A 19201-nucleotide genomic window follows, 5' to 3' on the forward strand; every position below is an offset into this window, starting at 1 on the left:
TTGGCCCCGGGCCCTCCCCTGTGGCCTCTCCCACTGTTTCTCCCTCCTTTTACCGACTCGTTCATTTCTTCTTTTTTTCCCCTTCTTTTTCTTTCTTTCTGTCTGTTATCATGCTGATACATTTCCTGCTCCTGGCACGGCTCCTGCATAGCTTATGGTTAAAGCAAGCTTTCATCTATCCAGAGCCCTCCAGGACACACACACATGCACGCACACATACATAAACACGCTCGCGCACATATGCAGGCGCTTGGTACGGGCCAGTGCTGCCCCAGCCAGACCACAGGCCCAGACAAGCTCCGCTGGCACCAATCACTCTGATAACATCTCAGGCTTTATTTCATTTCTGGCTCAATCTGCTCTGCTCTGGGAAAGACCAGCATGAAAAAAAAAGAGAGAGTTTGCTGGAAAAATATGTATAACTCCAGCATACGGGGAGCTCCTTAACCTTCAGCACTTAACCTCCACCTCTCTCTCTGTGTGTGTGCAGTACCGTCTACGAACGTGACAGCGCAGGCCCTCCGCCATTCAGAAAGCAACGGATTGCTGATGTTTTCTGTTCTTTTCCTGCTGGCGGCCCAACGGTTTTATTAAGTGATTAAAAGTAATAGGGCAGGCAAAGTTTAATTAAATGTATTTGATCGATTTTTGAGGCATTGATGATATTCCAAATGCCCTGGTTTATGTCTGAGCTTTCAGTGGAAAGAAAAAATAAAGACATAGATGGGCAAACTGAACCAAATCAAATTTAACGACTCTGTAACTGACAAAGAAAAATGTTAGCGTTAGATTAAAAATGAAAGTAGCTCTGCCTTTCAATGCCAAAACATCTGCTTTCTACTTATCCCCCCTTTATTTAATTTCCACAATATGTGAGGGCTGTGTGTATTATAGAGCTAAAAAAATCAACATGGTTCTAGATCCTGGTGTTGGGACAAGCCTGCATCAGAAAAACACAGAAAGTGGACAGGGCTGTGCCAAAACTGAATGGGACCCTGGGCAGAATGGGACCACTACTGTTTAATTGAAAACATGCTATGGAGTTAAATGGTGAATGACGATGTTTAGTCAGTCAGTTGGTATTACTTTGTAAAGAAATAACTCTTAGGAATAAAGTTTTACAAGAAACCAGTTATTTCTCAGTTTTACAAATTTTCTTCCACAGCAATGAAAAAGATTCAACAAAATTATTTTATACCTTTGCTTTGCAATTTTGTCAACACATGCCTCTGTTTTGTACCCGCGAAGTTAACCTTGTCATGTCACTTTTCTGCTCCTGGCATTGGAGCATTGTTGATGAACTTCCAATTCCACGTGTAATTAAATTTAATTATTCATATTCTTACTGAAGACTGTTTACTACACCTGTCAAATAAACCCAAATAAATCTTAAGTGATTTCCTGCTGGTTGACCTGATGCAGGGTTTCCAAGCAAATTTCTGCTAGCAGGTATGTTGCTAAGTCAGCTAAGCACACTTTGTAGCACTGGACCATGAGTAGAAATAAGAAAATTACTTGAAGTCATCTGTTGTGTAAGTGGGCACGAAATGTCCCCATAAGGGATCCGAAATGTCCCCATAAGTGACACAAAATGTCTCCATAAAGGATCCGAAACGTCCCCATAAGACACACAAAATGACATGTGGTCGGCATAACTCATCTCGTCATAAACAGTTCATATTCAGCCAAAAAAAGTTGCCCAACAAAACAGCCAAAACTACAAAGGTGTAAAATGAAAAAGCACCTGTTGATATGAATTATGTTTGAGAATTAAAGTCCTCTCTGGAGCCCCCTGCTGGCCTGGGGGACAGTTCGCCTGTGGCTCAAGCTGGTTCATATTACGTGAATTGTCTTTGTAGAGTTCTCTTTTATTGTAATTACTCAACAAGCGGATGAACTGAGGGGGGTGGGGGTACTGTAAATGTGCTATGAAAGTCTTTCAATATCTCTTGTGGTGAGGTGGCTTGTAAAAAGGAAATATGTTGTCTCCTCTCTTCTCTCACAATCCCACCCAAGTCAGAGCACTAATGAGATAAAGAGGGGAAGAAGAAGAGTGTAGAAGGTGGCTGATTAACAAGCACCCTACTCTTTACTTTTCACGACTATAAATAGTAGCTCACTTATTCTCAGAAGCAAACATATACTGTCATATAGCGAACAAGAACCGTGCATGTTGTCTAGTAATCTGCACAAGGTTTAGAGCGGGTTATTAAAGTAGGCCAAGCTCGACATGCAGCTGAGCAGGTTCTCCAACTGAAGGCATGCTTTCACTACATGAACTGTATGTTCTTTTTAAGAAAAGAAACGCTCCATTACTCAGCACATCTGCTAGACAGAGCGAGAAAGTCGGCAGCTCAAATACTGTAACTACAGTCCCGTAGTCAAAATATCTTGATTATAGCTATTTACACAGAGAACATAAACAAGTTCGCAGAGTCCCACTGACACAAGGCGACTGACGATCGGTGGCAGCGGGAGCATGAAGTTCACGTCAACACTTCACTCAAAAGCTAAAACGCAAAGAAAAAGTGTGTGTGTGTGTGTGTGTGTGTGTGTGGGTGTGTGTGTGGGTGTGTGCGTGTGTGTGTGTGTGTGTGTGTGTGTGTGTGTGTGTGTGCGTGTGCACGTGTGTCTGTTTTTGGGGGGTTGGGGAGGTGAGGGTTGTTGCGCTGAAGCGTCAGGAACGCCATCGTCGCTCGCCATGTGCAGCAGGGACGGTGCGTGAAGTTTTCTTTAAAGCCTCTTCAGTAAAAAGGCTGTTAAGGAGCAAAGAGTCCACACATCTGGAAGACACAGTCAGTCAGCACATGCTGAAAGTTAGCGGTGGCGCTCGCAGTCCAAATTAGTGGCGAGTTTTATTCCCCCGCTGTGGTAGGAAAATATCAAATCTGCTGCCATATGAGTGCCATAAAGCTGGCTGTGGAGTGTTTGATGCCTTCATGTGGGAGCCTTTAAGCTGAGAGTGGGTCTGCATGTGTGCGTGCGTGTGTGTGTGTGTGCGTGTTTAGTGGGAGATGCAGGCCTTAATGGGAGATGAGAGCCATTGTATGCATTCTTGCACAGGCATATGTTTTCTGTTTGTGTGCCTCTTATCACCGTGCGTATCGACGTCCGTGCATGCACAGGGAAATACACCTATATATGTGTGTGTGTGTGTGTGTGTGTGTGTGTGTGTGTGTGTGTGTGTGTGTGTGTGTGTGTGTGTGTGCAGCTGTGCCACTTTAGCAGCCCCCTTGCATACCCAGTTGACCCTGCTGCTATAGAACAGACAGACACAAGCAGAGTCAGACGGCCCCTGGGGTGGTCCTGTCTGAGGCGCGGTATTATGGGCCAACTAGGCTAGGGGCCCATACACAGGCAGGGACACGTATATTGTAATTGCACACATATACACACACACGCACACGCACACACACACACACACACACACACGTATGTATAGGTCCAAGAACAGATGTGTGTAAAAGCTAGAATACATACAAGAAAGAAATCTGATGAAAAGATTCAATATCTTTACCTTAATTTTTGTTGAAATCGGTAAACCTTTAATTTGCCTACTTGTTGTCGCACATGTGCAAACTTTAAGAGGACTCAAGCAGTTCCTTTCACTTTCACTAAATTGCTGAAAAATGGTAGACAAAGCTTGCAAACCACAAAAGTATTTTATGTTCATTCTGCAACTACCTGCAGGGAGGTGTGCAGATGCGAGTGGCGGGATGACACATCACCAATCATCTCTGCACAAACCCCCAGAAAATAACTGAAACTGGAATAATTATTCAGTTATACATACTAGCAAACTTCAACGGTGATAGTTGATGTTACTAAATGTGTCATTTGGGGGGGGGGAGCAAGTGTATGTCATTTCCTCCAAAAGAAAAAAAAAGCAGTGGAATAAGGGGCAAATCTGCAACTCGCAAAAGCAAGAATTAAAAAAAAAAAAAAAAAAAAAACGGAACACGCCTGCGGGGAAACTCAAACTAAATTCCCTGGCAAGCATTCAGATCACTCATGTAAGAACACACAAACGCACACACATACTACTTTACACATCTCCCACCATGTGACCCCTAATCACAACCCCAGAGCTTGGACATCAAATGAAGCAAGTTTTGAAAAAAAAAAAAAAATCATCAGGAGTAATTAACGCATTTTCATATGCAAATGTGATTAATGCAAAACTACAAAGTCATTATGCAAATCGACTTTTCCTTGAGCCTCTGTACAAATATTCGCAGCTCAAATCAGGGATCAGTCTCGCCATCTTTCTTTTTCTCTTTTTTTTATCTCCTTTTCCCTCTATCTCTCACTCTCTCTCGGAGCAGAGATAATACGTAAGTAGCATGTGAAGTTATTTCCGAACTCACGCGGTGTGTGTGTATGCGTGTGTGTGTGTGTGTGTTTTCATGCGATGGGGCCGGGGCTATGGCATTACGCCGCCTGCCTACTGATTACTGGCTGCTTGGCACTGGAGCGAGACGGGGAAGCCGGCGAACAGGGGAAGGTATGAATATGCAAAAGCCTGATTGCTTTTCATGATTAAAGCCTATTTAATATGGAAATGAGAGCAAGCCAGGTGATTAAAGGAGCATTGGGTGGTTGGGCAAAATAAAAAAAAAAAGGGGATGAAGAAGAGGTGGGGTAAAGGGACACCTTCAAGTCCGTACAAGTGGAGAGGTGAGCAAACTGGAATGTCGCTGAATGTCAATGTCGGCCTGTTTGAGTGCAGGAGGGTTGCTTCATCTTTTGAGACATTTTCAGGGGTTGCACCACAGGTTTTCATCCAGTAACCACAGTGACTCATTTAAGGTGAGAAAAAAAGCATCCCTTCTTGCCCATCAGCTGAAGACTTTAAAAGAAAAAAGAAAAAAAAAAGAAAAAAACTGATCTTATCATGTTAAAATACTCCTTCGCGCACTTTCACACCCGCAGAAATTTCCTACATGCAAAGTGTGACCGTTCTTAAGTTTATCTCCACTTTGGTGTCCTTTGATCGTCAAAAATCAAGTGGCGCTTTGGTTCTGGCTTGAACGCCAGTATCTGTATCACATCGAGCTGTTTGTTTTCACCCCACCACAAAAAAATAAAAAGAATATAAAGTACAGCAAAAGTGACACAAGCGAGATCACAGGTGGACAGAGAGCAAAACGGCGAGAGATGTTGGAGGATGTCACTGTTGCTCACATCATCTCATGAAATATTCAACTGTGTGTGGTGAAAGAGACAGAGAACGGGAAGAGGGAAGGGTTGTCATGATACCACTTCGCCCCCGTGCCTTAAAGTGCTCTGAGGTGGCGTTCTGGGGAGGTATTTGGGGTTGGGACTTGGGGGAGGAGGGGGTTACGACAGGCGTCCTGGGAGGAGTTCAAAGCAGGGCCAGGGTCGTCTCAGTGTGGCAACGCTCCCTTGGCGACAGCTTCTCCCGCCTGTGTTATGACACGCATCATTCTTCACGTGCAAAAAAAAAACAAAAAACATCCAAATATTACTAGACTCCCAACAAAATCCAAAACGCGTACACACACACACACAGTTTGTGCATGCATCAGCAAGAGAATCTCAGGAGGGGGGGGGGGGAATTCAAAACAGGGCAGAGGAAGGCCATTTTTCATCTACTGTACAAACCATGTAAAAAAAAAAACAGCATGCACATGTAAGCGTGTGTGTGTGTGTGTGCGTGTGTGTGTGTGTGTGTGTGTGTGTGTGCGTGTGTTTGCGAGGGTGCGCTTTGCACCTTTTGGGGTTGAATCTGCTGGCCTTGCAGCATGTTTTTGCAGTTCAGGCGAGCGGGGCTGACAGACAAAGAGGCCAGACAGGATGTTATAAAACACAACCAGGTGAAGAGGAGAGGGGTTAAAGCATACGCTTTGCATGCTACACGAGTGCTTCGTGCGTTATTAGCGTGCAGAATTCGCCTCCTTTTTTCGGTGCACCTCCCTTTTTCCTTCGCTTGTGCTGCAGGTCGGATCTGCCCGGCGTGCCTCAAAGCTCGCATGCAGTCAAATTATGATATTTCCTTATAGGGAGAAGGGAAGATGTGCTAGCGAGTGCAAGTGAGTGCCTCTAACACTTTGGACTTAATTAGTCCTAATAATGTAATCTAATTTGCTTGAAACTTGAGACAGACTTGAGTGGCAATCTAATGTGTTGAACAAAGCTCCCTCCTCGCTTTCATTTTGGGGCCTTGGAGTGCTTTCATGTCCTGTTCTCTTAGTGATAAGACTTTCTGTCTGAATGACTAACTGGCTGCAGCTCTTTCAGGCTAACTCAGTCTTTAACGCGGCCTGTTTTTTTTCTCCTCCTCTGACTCTCCTGCAAAGGCAAAATTGAATGTAAAATGATTGATTGGCTTTTTTTTTTCTTCTCCCCTCTCCCTGTATTTGTTTGTTCCCAGAGCTGTTGAAAGCTCTTCAAGTTTCCCAAATCGAATTCTTCAAACCCCCTCCCAAAAATAGAGACGATTAACAAAAGCCACATTGTTACTGAGCGGCGGTCAGATATTTTTATTATCTGTTGAGGGAAAATCTTGAGAACTTCTCTCTCTTTTTTTTTTTTTTTTTTTTTTTTTTTTTTTGGAGCGTCGCTTTCATTCTCGCAAATCGACGGCGACGTCCAAACCTTCGCTGTCACATATTTTCTCTGATCTCCTTTTACAGATACTTCCCAAAGTGACTGACGACGGCCACACACAGCTGCCGGCCACACACAGACGCCGCGCATATGTATGGGATAGCAGCACAAGACAACAGAAAGGGGGTCTCCACTGAGTTTGGCTCAAAAATAAACAAATTGTTCTGATCTGAAATGGCCGTAAGGCGTTTTGAAATGCCCAAAAAGTCAGTTTGGTCTGCTGGAAATCTGAAACAGAAACTAAAGTATTTTCTCCCCAGCTTCCTTGTTTGACTCAAAGTCGTTCGGCTTGCATTTTAAGCTGCACGGAACCTAAAGAACTCATTGAAATGTTTCGCTAATGCACGACGAGCAATATCCTCCCTGGTGTTTCATGTCCAAAAAAACAGCTATTTATGAACAGGCAGAGCCGTACAGGTGGGTGTGTTGTTCCAATTATTGACAGCAGTGATTCAACACTGTGCTAATAAGCGCTTTCGTTTTGCTCCAGTAGTTAAAAATCATTTTAGTAAAATTCCAGAGAAAGTGCTGAAGTAACCACAACTATCTCAAGTCTACCTGTTGCTGCACACTGCTTCTCAGGAGGATCTTATAACACTACTACATTTTATTCATTTTATACTCACAAAAAATGTAAAGAAAATCCAGCTGCAAGCTGCCAGCCAGCAGGCTGAAAGAAATGTGGAACGTCTGAAGTTTCCACTTTGACTCATTTGGGACACATAACAGTTCTTTTAAGACAAAAAGAGGAATCTTTTTAGGAAACTTGCTCTTGTTTTTAGCTCCTATATTATTAGCTTATTTAATTTAGTCAAATTTCTTAATTTCTTTTATTTGTACTTTTTTTTTTTATCAGAACAGGTTTATCTTTTAAATGAGACATTGAATCTCAATGAGACAACCTGTATAAATAAATGTCAAATGAAATAAATTAAACTTTTACCTCACCTACGAGACAGACAAGCGAGGCTGGGCATTGCCAGTCAGCTGGCTGAAAGAGACGATTACATTTTCAGTTAGCAGACAGCATAACTAAACAGCTAATGCTAACTCGATAAACTTCCATCAGTCACTAAAGCACAACTGATAATCCATTTATTTTGTCCATGTTCAAATGTTTATATAACATAAACCGTTTACAGCGAAAAGATAGAGACGCACAGTAGCTAAACGTGTTTGCTAAATTAATATGAACTGACAGCACTTGGTGTGCAAGTTCAGAAAAGTGTTTGTTTTTCAAAAACCGATCTTGTTGGTCCCAGATTGGATGAGTAGAAAATGATCAGAATTGATCCTGAATGTCAGTTTTGGCCTTACAGAAAATCAGTCCAGATAATTCTTAGAAACAACGAGTTATCAATGATATCAACATGCCTTTACGTAGTCAGTCCTTCCTTCTACTTTTCAGGTGATTAAATACACTCTGCAGCAAAAAGTCTTTAAAGTGTGACTTCGCTGATCTACATAAATCAGGCATGCTTTATTTACATAAATAAAGCATGTCTAGGACCAAAAGCTTCGCTTCACATTATTACCACTGAAGATGGATCACTGGTATGGGGAAAAAAAAACTAAACAATAAAAGCAACATTTCCAAACATGATTTCTGTGATAGTTCTATTGCTCTGAGTGGCATGTTGGTTCAGGGGTCCGAATCAGCTGCTTTGTTCAATTATGCCTTGGACTCCACTTTAATTTTACAGTTTTATTCTAGTTTTGCATTCATCTTTGCATCAGGATAATTTGTTTAAAGTATAGAAAACATTATCACAGCTACGATAAATAATATATCATTTTAGCTGCAGTTGGAGTCGGTGTGGCTTTTTTTATTTTTATTTTACAGTAAAGCTATTTAGACTGTGTTACATAAGACAGCTTTCAAGTAACCGTACTGCGGTACTGAAATGAAGATGATCATAACGTGAGATTCTCATACAGACTCTCACTTTAGCCACCATCATCGCAACTACATCAGTTGGAACTGCCGAAGTGTGAAGTCTGCAACGGCAAAAAAGCTGAACAGAGCCACTTTAGTCAGAGAACGAGCCATGAAAGCTTCCCTTTAACCGCTCGGATCTGACCATGACACAACAGTGGAACACAGCGGTGACCAGTTTCTGCGTTAGCCGTTTAATCGTCCGTGAAATTCCGTCTGGAAACATCTCAGTCTGCCGAAGCCTTGTGTAATCCTGGACAGCCTTCCTAGCCCTTTGGGTGCGATGGTGACTGTCTCCTCTGATAAACTCTGCATTGGTTTCCCTACAGTGCCAGCAGTCGGCAGGCGCTACCATTCTTACACACACACACACACACGCACACGCGCACACACACACACACACACACACACACACACACACACACACACACACACACACACACACATCCTGTTTTTTTGTTGTTTTTTTTCGCCTCCCCAGGCCCTCCAGCTGTTTTCCCTTTTCGCCCCGAACAGCCGACTGAACGGCCTTGCAGCTTTATTAATCCGTTTCTCCTCACCCCCACCCACACACACACACACACACACACCCAGACAGAGTTTAATCTTCTGCGTATAATGCAGAAGATTGTTTTTTCTTTTTTGTTAAACGCTCCAATAAGTGACGTGCTCTCGCAAAAACAAAACAAAAAAGGAAGAAATAAACCACGTTGTCTGGTTGTGTCATCGTTTTCTCCTGTTTTAGAAGGAGTTTCAACTTCAAGACCGGCATGGTTGCGCATGTGTCTGTGTAACCAAAAATAAGTGCACACTTGCACATATTTTTTGACACTAATGGTGAAGATGTGAAAGAAAAATTTACATAAATAAATCTTTTATTGCAGTAGTATAATCTCACACTAATTTTTTTTTTAAAACATCACCCTTAGATACATATACTTCTATATCAACATGTATGTAGATAAAATATATTTTTCACTTTCACTTTACTTTTCCAAGTTGATCTAGGAACTTCTAATAGGCAATTAAGACCTCTTGTTGATTTGGGGAATACATATGATGTGACAAAGAGGCCTGTTTCTGTAGGCTTGACGTGGACCAATGTTTATCTACAACATACAGTGTGCAGGATGGAAAAGTAAAAAAAATTGAATAAAAATACACCAAACACCAAAGATCCCTGTTAAAAATTTTTAGTGAGTGCCAATCAGAGTTCACAAAGTTTCCATAGCGACCATTAAACCATATTTACACTGCAGTAAGTTGTTTGGAAGTGATACTAGCAACAACAAAAAAGAACTTTTCAGCCCTACTATCACAAATGTAAACGTGGATGTTGCTAAACTCTACTGGGAGTTTAAGTAGAACTTTGGGCTTTGATTAGGTAAGATGAACATTGAGCTTATGGATAAGAAATCCTTCAGGTTTGGTGTCAAACAAACGGTAAATATTGTAGAAAAGCAACTGTTAAGTATGAAGGAGGATCTGTGATGCGGTGGGACATTTTTCTCATTAAACAACCCTTCAGATTTTGTTAAAGTGGCATTGTGAACTTTTTAAAATGCTAACATATGGGGAACAAAAACAAAGCAATTGACAGCACTAGAAAGCAAAGAACCGATCATCACTGGGTCTTTGCAGCAGGGTAACAATTCAAATTAACACAGAAGTGATTCGTCACCCGCAAACATCTCATTTGAATTTGACCTAAATAAAATTTTTAAAAAATCAGTCCGAGGAGTGAGCTAAGAAGAGGAACTGTCCAAAACTCATTAATCTGTGTGGTCCAAAGTTGTGAAACATGTAAAAAAAAAAAAAAAAAAGCCTGTCCTATTAGCAAAAAGTAACAGTAAAACATATCACCAACAGAGGTTACCAAAACTGTCTTCAGTCACTTCAGTTTATTCCCCCCTGAACAAACGTACTCAAATTAATGGCTTGATTTTTTTATTATTATTATTATTTTCTAGTGTGAGATTGTGGTCCTGTAGCGTCAAGATGAAACGATTTCAAGACTTTTTGCACATCTTTACCAAGGATGCTAATAAGTACTCACTACACCCATACACACACACACACTACAGACACTTAGCTGTTGAGGGCGCTGTGTGGGTAACATCCTCCTTACAAAAAAACAGACACAACTCTGCAGCTCTGAGTCACTCTAATGAAAATCATCTCAAGCTACATTAATCCCTCCTGAAGGCCACTGTCAAAATAAAAGCTTTCTTTAAAGAAAGAGCTGTGTGTTTTGGGAACAGTGTGCTCCTCCTGTGCGTTTAACACTCCGTACCTCCTTTTTCCTGTTTGGGGCAGATTCCCTTAGCCGGGGTCAGCCTCCTGTGCTCGTCTTCCTCCCCGCCGGGAGTCACCTGGATGCCCACCTCCACCGGAAGCGACCCTCCTCTGCCAAGCTCCAGCGAGCGGGCCCGGGGCAAGACGGGAACGCCCATGATCCCGCCGGCCTCGCCGGGCTTGGAGAAGGCGCCGGGCCCGCCACCACCGGGCCCCCTGCACAGCCGCCGCTTGTGCTCGATGAAAACGAGGATGTCGCCGAGGGGGAAGTTGGTCTGACACTGGCCGCAGGTCAAGAGGTCGTGCTCCCCGGGCACCATCCTCCGAGGACACGGGGTGGACGACTCCGGAGAGGGAGATCGAGCGCCTGAGTCATGGTTGACCTCCGCTGTGAGAAAAAGAGACGCAGAAAACAATTAAGAAAAAAAAGACATTCAGTCAATGAGAAAAACATTCTCAAAAAGAGAGAGAGAGAGAAAAAAAAACTCAGCAAGGTTTAGTCCTGAAACCAATACAAGATAACAACCATCCTTTTGTACCGCACAGGGTGGTCGTTACATAAAAAAAAAAAAAAAACTGTGTCACGTTCAGGGGCTTGAAACAGCAGAACACTGTTAAGACTACTTTGCCTAGATAAACACCTGCGCCGCTTATCTCTGAGAGATCTGCGTAGGTGGGACCAAAAACACTTTACATGTCGGTGTGCGCGCTCGCTCCGCTTGTGTTTTGTGTTTGTGCGGCCAGGAAGTGATTCATCTCAACGGCGCAGGCTTGGTTTCCGGTGAGGGCCCTTCGCTGCGCCAAGCTGTCACAGCGAAGATGGTTGCCTTCCACCACGTGGGAGCCTCGGCTTCTGCTCGACAAAGTGCAAAGCGTAACCAAGGCCACATCCACAAGCCTCTGTTTGTGTGTGTGTCTTAAGAGTGGGAAACATGAGGAGGGGGGAAAAGAAAAAAGAAAAAACAGCTTCATGTGTGCATGAATGGATCAAGACTCAGGTGAGTTTAAACGGTATTCTCAACAGACTGAAAATCCATAAAGCCAAACCTGGGGTCCTGTTAGGAGAGTAAATCTCATTCTTCACAGATCTGACACGGTCATTAATAACCATTACAGCGTTCTTCTCTACCTCCTCCCGCCGCCCCTATGGCACAGACACCGTCCCTCAGCTTAACGCAAATCCCTCATGGACAACTTCCACTTTTTTTTTTCTTTCTCCACACTACCCTGATGTACCACCATGAAAATGTGTCCTCTTCTTGAGAGCCCAGAGAAAACCTGAAGCTCCAGAGACAGTGAGGGATATCTGGGCGAGCGAGCGGGCGATCAGCATCAGTGCCTGGGGGGGGGGAGAGAGAGAGAGAGAGAGCAACCCATCTCCTTCTCTTTTGTCTCTCCCCTTCTCTCCTTCTCCAAACGACACCCCAGTGAGTGATCAGCGAAAAATTAGAGCAATTTTTTTGCCATTCTTGTTCGTTTTTTGGATTCCGGTTTGAGCCAAATTCCCGCCAAAACGTCTTATGCATAAGTTGTCATTTTCCCTTTGTACTTCCGGTTCATACAAACCATTTCACATTTGTATACTTATACTGCATCTTAGCTTATGTAAGTATGCAATTTAATTAAAGTTAGCAGTTATTACTCTCTAAAAACTTTCCGTTTGCTTTGTGTTTGATTGCTGAAGAAATATATGTTAAATCACAAGCCTGATCAACCGAAATTAACTCTGAGGAACCTTATGCTATTTATCGGAGCTATGTATTTATATGACAATAGAAAATTACTTTAACTCTGGTTAAAAGGAGGCATGGTTGGTTCCAAATGGCCTGCAAGTCGTGTACAAAACGCTCAAAGTTTTGAAGGCATGAAACGGAGCAGCGGAGAAAATACAAGCGTTTGAAAATGCAACGGATGTCCAGTGATTTTAAGAATTTGTGTATGGCTGAATGACAAAGCCTGGGTATGAACAGAATTGCCATTCAGCTCCTTCCTACTTCCGTTTCATACCTGTAAACAAACCATTTTGTTAAACAGTAATAGATCAGTTTAGTTTTTGTCACTTACAGAGATTGTAAAAATGCTGAAATCTTGCGTTCACTTTGATGTTATATCACTTTCTAAATGTATTTTCTCCATGTTGAGTTTTAATTTTTCTTTTACTCTATCTGAATTTGGGTCAGGTTACTCTTATCTAATCTCCATCTGACAGATTATGACCCCCGATCAAACCGAAAGAACTCTGAGCAACTTCCTGTTCAAAGATAAGATTTGTTTTTAGTCACACAGAAAAGTAGAATAACGAAAAAAGCACCACCCTGAGGGGTATAACATAAATTAAAAAAAGAAAAAAAGTTTAATTTTTTTTTTAAGCCTTGGAATTATTCTAGTATCATGTTTGGAGAATTGGGCATTTATCCGAGCACTTTGAACCGTTTTGTGGCTACTTAGTTGCATAATTCATGACACTTAAGTAGTAAGAAGAAGTAGAAAGCTGTTTAAGGACACAGAGTACTAGTTGAGGGTAGGAAATGGTTTGTTTGAGCTTACAAAATGGATGTAGGGATGGATGAAACGGTAACATCTGGGTAAAACGTTGGTGAAGAATCCCCCCGTCATTTTCCCTGAAGTAAAGAATTGAAGTATTTTCGGAAAACGGCGCCATTTTGTTTGGCTCTGCTCCCTGTTTGTTGTTAGTTGGCATGTGACAGACTAAATCACAAACACCGAAAGGCATTCTGCTAATGGGTAGTATTTGTCAGAGCCTTATAACTACATTTCCTTATGCTCATTGTACATGCAGATGATAGAAAATGACTTTAAATTATCAGATGTCAAAGCAAAGCAGCAAGCGGACGTTGAGTATATATGAAACGTTCGGTGGCAGATGGCTCTGTTTTTGGACCTGAAAAACATCAGGCTCAGAACAGATAAATGACAAAGTTCTGAGCTGGTAAAGGGGCGAAATGATCAGCAGCTGTTTCTTCCTCTGTTGTGACTGTTGTTGTCTCCCAGGCTCCAGTCACCCATCTTTGTCCTCTTTTAATTGTTGCGCCCCGTTCGCTTTGTTCCTCGAATCAAAAACTGCGTTTCCGGCCATTCGGTCGCACACACTCACACGAATCTAACCAGGCTTCGGACCCATGCCACCATACGCGACAATGAAAAATAAAAAGAGAGAAAATAGTAAAGAATGTGTGTGCAGCTATCGTTCTTATCGCTCATCTCAAACCGTTTCTCTAAACTTCCCAATCATCTCTGTTAAACTCTGATCTTTTTTTTTTAAATACAATTTCACCAATTCCCTTATTTCTGTTCAGATAAATAACTCCTCCTCCCTGGGCCCAATCACCCATCCACCCACGTAAACACACACATGCACACACACCTGCATCGGCACATTCTAGTCATCTCCAGTCGCTCCAAGCATGGACCAATGCCAAATATCTTTCTCTAGATGGCGATGGCTTCCTGGACTCCTGCCAAATAATTTCCATCTCATATTCTTTGACGGCAACGGAGGAAAAACAAACACACATCTACCCACAGTTCACAGCTTGTAGCCGTAATTCAGACGAAGCGACACTCGGGCCGTGTAAAGGCGATACGTGCCATGCGTGCAAGCAGATCCTCACACTGAGCCGGCCCGAGGCATAAGCAAAAACAAGCACCGCCCCCCCCCCCCTTCCCCCAAATCCCTGCTTAGGACCTCCAAAGCAGCAGGGGGCCCCCCCGAGAGTCCCCTGAAACCAAAAAGGTTGTAAATGCACCACTTTTGTGTTGCTTGTTTGTGAAGAATAAGGCAACTTTTAAATTTCACTCTGATTTTTAAATAGAACAAAATGCAAAAATGTTTACCTGAATTAATGTGTTTAAGTTCCAGAACTGCTAAGAAGCTCTTCTACATATAAAGAAAGTGGCGTTTTTGGGAGCAGACTCATATCTTGACGCAGCTGCTCTTGCTTCTGCGAATAAATCTCAACGAATAAGTGAGAATTTTCCACAAATGCAAACCTCGCCACTCTTTCCTGCTCCACCCAGCCTGTACTGAAACAATAAACACAAGATATGACGGCAGGAGGAAATGAAGCCGAACCAAATCTCCACAATTTCAAAAAAACCTTCTCTTAAGGAATCCTTTTCTGGTAAATTTTGCAAAGCGACCCACATGATTGCAGATAAGCCCAATTTAGAGGACTCATCAGTTATTTCTAAGACACTTATCACGCAAAGAGGGCTCTTAAACTCATTTTCTGCCCGGGGCCCGGCTCAACGTTTGGGCCGCCCCTGAATGCACAGGAGACAAACAGGACAGGTGGCGAGGGTGGGGGTGCGAAAACCAGACAACAAAACGAGAGGATGAGCTGACAGGCGCCCTGCAAACCGAACCCTGCGTCTCGACTTGAGAGACAAACCTAGCGAGGCCTGTTTTGCTGAACCTATGGTTGAGTAACGCGGCCTGAGGGCAGAAGGCGGTAAATTACTAGGAGCTGGCACCGAATTTATGCCACTGGAACGAAACTCGGACACCTTCTCACAACCACGCCCGCACACTCGTCTTTCCTCAGGCTCACCTGCGAGAGGGAGGGAGGAAGGAGAGGGGGGAAAAAAAGAAAGGGAAATGTGTAGAAGGAAACAAAGAAGGAATGTGTACATGAGGGGCTAAAAAAAATCTGGGAAAATGTTGAAATGGAAACGCATATAAAGGAGAGAGGGGAAAAAAAAACATACTAATGTGGCATATCAGGGTGACAGACAGCGTCTAATTCCCCCTGCATGAGAGGAACATGCTTGATAGGTAAAGGAGCACAGCTGACGCTCTGTCAAACATGCCATCGCAAGGGAAGGCGTTATGATAGCAATGAAAGCCAGCTGTCTAACACAATACCACACATACTTAGTTTTTTTTTTCTTTGTAGCTTGCTCTGTTTCTTTTCTTTTTACTTCTTTTTTTTTTTTTTTGCTCTTCTTCACACACACAGAGCTGAATCGTCACCCCGGTGACACTCCTGTTACTCTGCCTTATCAAGTGTGGGTTAAGTCAGGCAGCCTTAGAGCACCCCCTATCAGCTTGATGAGGGGAGAGTCAGTCAGTCAGTCAGTCTACTACTGCTGCTGCACAATGTGTACCAGATGGGAAACGCTGCTGAAGACAATGGGCCTCTTTCAGCAAAAAAAAAAAAAATCATTTATGATTAAAAAAAAAGGACAACAAAACACTTAATAAGGGTCTAGTTTTCTTAAAAAGGCAAGTAAGTGGTTTGATTTTTCTTGATTGTGAAATCATAAAATCTTCAAACTTTCGTCAGAACGTCATTATGATTATTTGGCTGAAAACGACTGAAGCTCGTTGTGACTTTAACCGCTCCTATAATCTCCTGAAACTCTCTAAATAATGAATGCTTAATGTCAGGAGCGAATAAAAAAAAAACTTCAAAAATCTTCTCTTTTTTTTTTTTTGCCTGATTCAAATTTGAATTTGCTAAAAGAAAAAAATCCTCCAACCAGAAGCATCAATCGTTTAAACGTTTGCCGAGGTTTAAATCTTGACTTCTTTTTTTTTTTTTTTTCAGCATTTCAACTCAAACTTCTGATTATTAGCCAGATTTCCTAATAATCGCAGAATAAGGCCACAGGCGCTCAGATGACAAGTCGACTGAATTCAATAGGTTTTAACCTGCCTCTGTTTCTCCAACCGCGCAGCTTAAAAAACACACTCAATCTCAGGAGCTAAACCCCACCGGAGAGAGAGTGTGTGTGCGTGTGTGTGTGGGGGGGTGTGCGTGTGTGTGTGTGGGGAGTGGGGGTAAGATTCACTCTGCCATAGAAAACAAATGACACCAGCAACATTGCAGATGGTTGCAATCAAAAATTCAAACGATGAACGGGGCCCCGCTTCGCCCATCCTCTTCTTTTTTTTTCTTATCTATGATTTGCCAAGCAGAGCTGCAACACTGCAACGTTGTGTAAGGCCAGGCCTGCTTTGGTGTGTGTGTGTGTGTGTGTGTGCACTCGTGAGTGAGTGTGTGTTTAATTATCTTATCAGCATTTAATCTGTAGCAGTCCCATTTCTTTATCGTAAATCTTAGATTATCAGCCTGAGTGTGAGCAAAATAAAGCCCTGCTGCTGACTGTGACTTGTCACTGAAATTGCCTTATGACCCATGAGGTATGACACTTGGAGGTGCATAAATCAAATTTTGGCAAATTTGTATAATTGAGGGGAAAAAAAAAAAAATTGTGTCGCCACATTGCAAAACTCACCGAACGCGTTCTGTAATGTTTCAATTATTGAAAGAAAGACAAAAATCGTAAATCGCTCAGCCACCCCGACCGTCTCCTGCGAGATTATCATCCCGTCAACCGCAACGTTTGTGTGAATATTTGCTGTGGGGTGGAGTGAGTGAGTGGGGGGGGGGGAGCGCATATACGGTGGGTCTCTCTCCCCCCCAATCGTTTTGACGGCACATATGGCACGGATAAAGACGAAAACACTGACTGTTTCACGAGTAGCATGCCAATTCGGAGAGTAAACAGTTATCACGAGGCGTTTCCGTGGGATGGATCCCACTCTGGTGATGGTACGCTGCAAAACATCATTGTGGAGGGGCGGGAGGAGGGTCTGGAAGGGATGGGAGCAGTAACAAAAAAAAACTAACAAAAAAAAGCAGTGCAGTTCATGATTTTCATAGGAATTCATCAGAGCTTGCTGCAGGACACAGGTCTATGGTTTGTCACAAACGCGACACCTTTGACCTCTGAGTGTGATCACAAAACAAATAATTAACTGGAAGCTGAATGTTGGCTTATTGAGCCTTCTTGCAAAGCAGCTTTTTACATGTGATTTGTTTTAGGCAGTAAAGCCACACACTTTGCATGTGGTCATGCAATCTGAGCGTAACTTGTGCAGACTCACACTAAATGCTGAATTGGTGTGTGTGTGTGTGTTTCTTCTTGTCTGTGCTGCATACTTGTACATTTTGTGCATTTTCTGCATTTGAGTGTCCCTAGTTGTGTGGCCGAGGGAGTGTAGTTTCCTAATACACACACACACATGCACATACAGGCACCGTTCTCCATTGACAAGCTCATCCAGAAATATGCTGATATTCAGGTTTCGGTGTTCAGAAACAGAGTGTGTGACCCTGTGGGCCGCCGCCGGCTGCGGAGCACAAAGCTGCGTTCGGTTACACGCCATTCTCCCTGAATCTGACGAGCGGCTGACATATGCTGGCAGAAACTTCACATTATGGCTCACATAAAGAATAAAGACACACACACACGCGCGCGCAGTGACCTGTCCTGACATGCGACGATGAAGAAGCGTTGACGAATAAGACAACTGACGTGTCGACGTGTCTTCGTTTTTTATGTTTTGTTTTTGTTTGTTTTTTTCACACACAGGGGGGTTGAAATTGCTCTCTTTAGGAAGTCACAGTTTAGTTTTCGCCCACGCTCCTCAGGTGGTCGTCTGCAGGCCCTCCCATCAAACAACCCGCAGCATAATGCTGCCACCAGCTGCAGAACGATAAGGCGCGTTGGCGCTTTCGCTTCGCTCCAGCTCGAGTACCCCTTACTGAATCTAATCTGGTCCGTCGAAGCTGAAACGTGCACGCCTTTCCTTTTGCACAACATTTCTCTTTCTTTGGCTTTGAGCGTTTTACAGAATCTAAAGAAAAAAAAAAAACAAAAAAAAAGAAAAAGTGAAAAAGCTTAACGCTTCAGTCCTTTCTTAACCTTACACCTGTACATCTGAGGTCAATGCCTGAGGGCACGGTTCAGCAAACATCAAGTAAAAGAACAGGTAGGACGACATTTAGATCCTCCAAATTGCCCGGCCTGTCAGCATCCGACTCTGATCTTTTTATTCAGACTTGCACTTCAGCAGCTACAAGCTAAGCTGAGCGTCTGTGCATTAAGTAACATTTCCAAAAGCTGCTCCTGTTCCTGCTGCTGCATGTGTGACGACTGGAAGTTTTAAGCGTGTATCGGCATTTTTTTATTATTATTATTTTTATTGTTTTAAACAAGAACAGGTCAATCCTGAGGACACATGCATGTCGATTCAAAAGGCAGTTAAAAGACAATGTGTGACAATTGTCAGTGCAATTATCTACATTGAGTAGGACAGGAATGTACTGACTGTGAGGCAGGTGCCTGAAGACTTTTCTGTAATTATTGCAGGAAATGTGCTCAAAAAAAAAAGGTTTATGATGTTCAAGAGTTGATTTTAAGAAAATGGAATAAGTTCATTAAAGGTAAAACTAATCTAACTTGTTGTCAAGTGTTTGTGTTATTTCTCTGCAGGCAAATGCTGGACACACACACACAAACACACACATT

The 19201-nt window shown here is 42.9% G+C and overlaps 1 protein-coding gene and 1 long non-coding RNA gene across 3 annotated transcripts in view; one reads left to right on the forward strand and one right to left on the reverse strand.

Moving 5' to 3' along the window:
• LOC145549662 (uncharacterized) overlaps window positions 1–6795 on the forward strand; it is a 39655-nt gene extending 32860 nt beyond the window's left edge. The window contains exon 5 of the long non-coding RNA XR_014085502.1: window positions 6657–6795. This is a non-coding gene — a long non-coding RNA (uncharacterized LOC145549662). The remainder of the gene's footprint in view (window positions 1–6656) is intronic.
• The window catches only part of bcl11bb (BCL11 transcription factor B b), a 39313-nt gene that overhangs the window by 17343 nt on the left and 2769 nt on the right, over window positions 1–19201 (reverse strand). For both annotated transcript variants that reach the window (XM_008398251.3, XM_008398250.3), the window contains exon 2: window positions 10860–11249. In XM_008398251.3, coding sequence (XP_008396473.1) covers window positions 10860–11249 — 390 coding nt within the window. The remainder of the gene's footprint in view (window positions 1–10859; window positions 11250–19201) is intronic.

This window comes from Poecilia reticulata, chromosome 21, assembly GCF_904066995.2.
Source record: "Poecilia reticulata chromosome 21, P_reticulata-male-v2, whole genome shotgun sequence".
Taxonomy (NCBI): domain Eukaryota; kingdom Metazoa; phylum Chordata; class Actinopteri; order Cyprinodontiformes; family Poeciliidae; genus Poecilia; species Poecilia reticulata.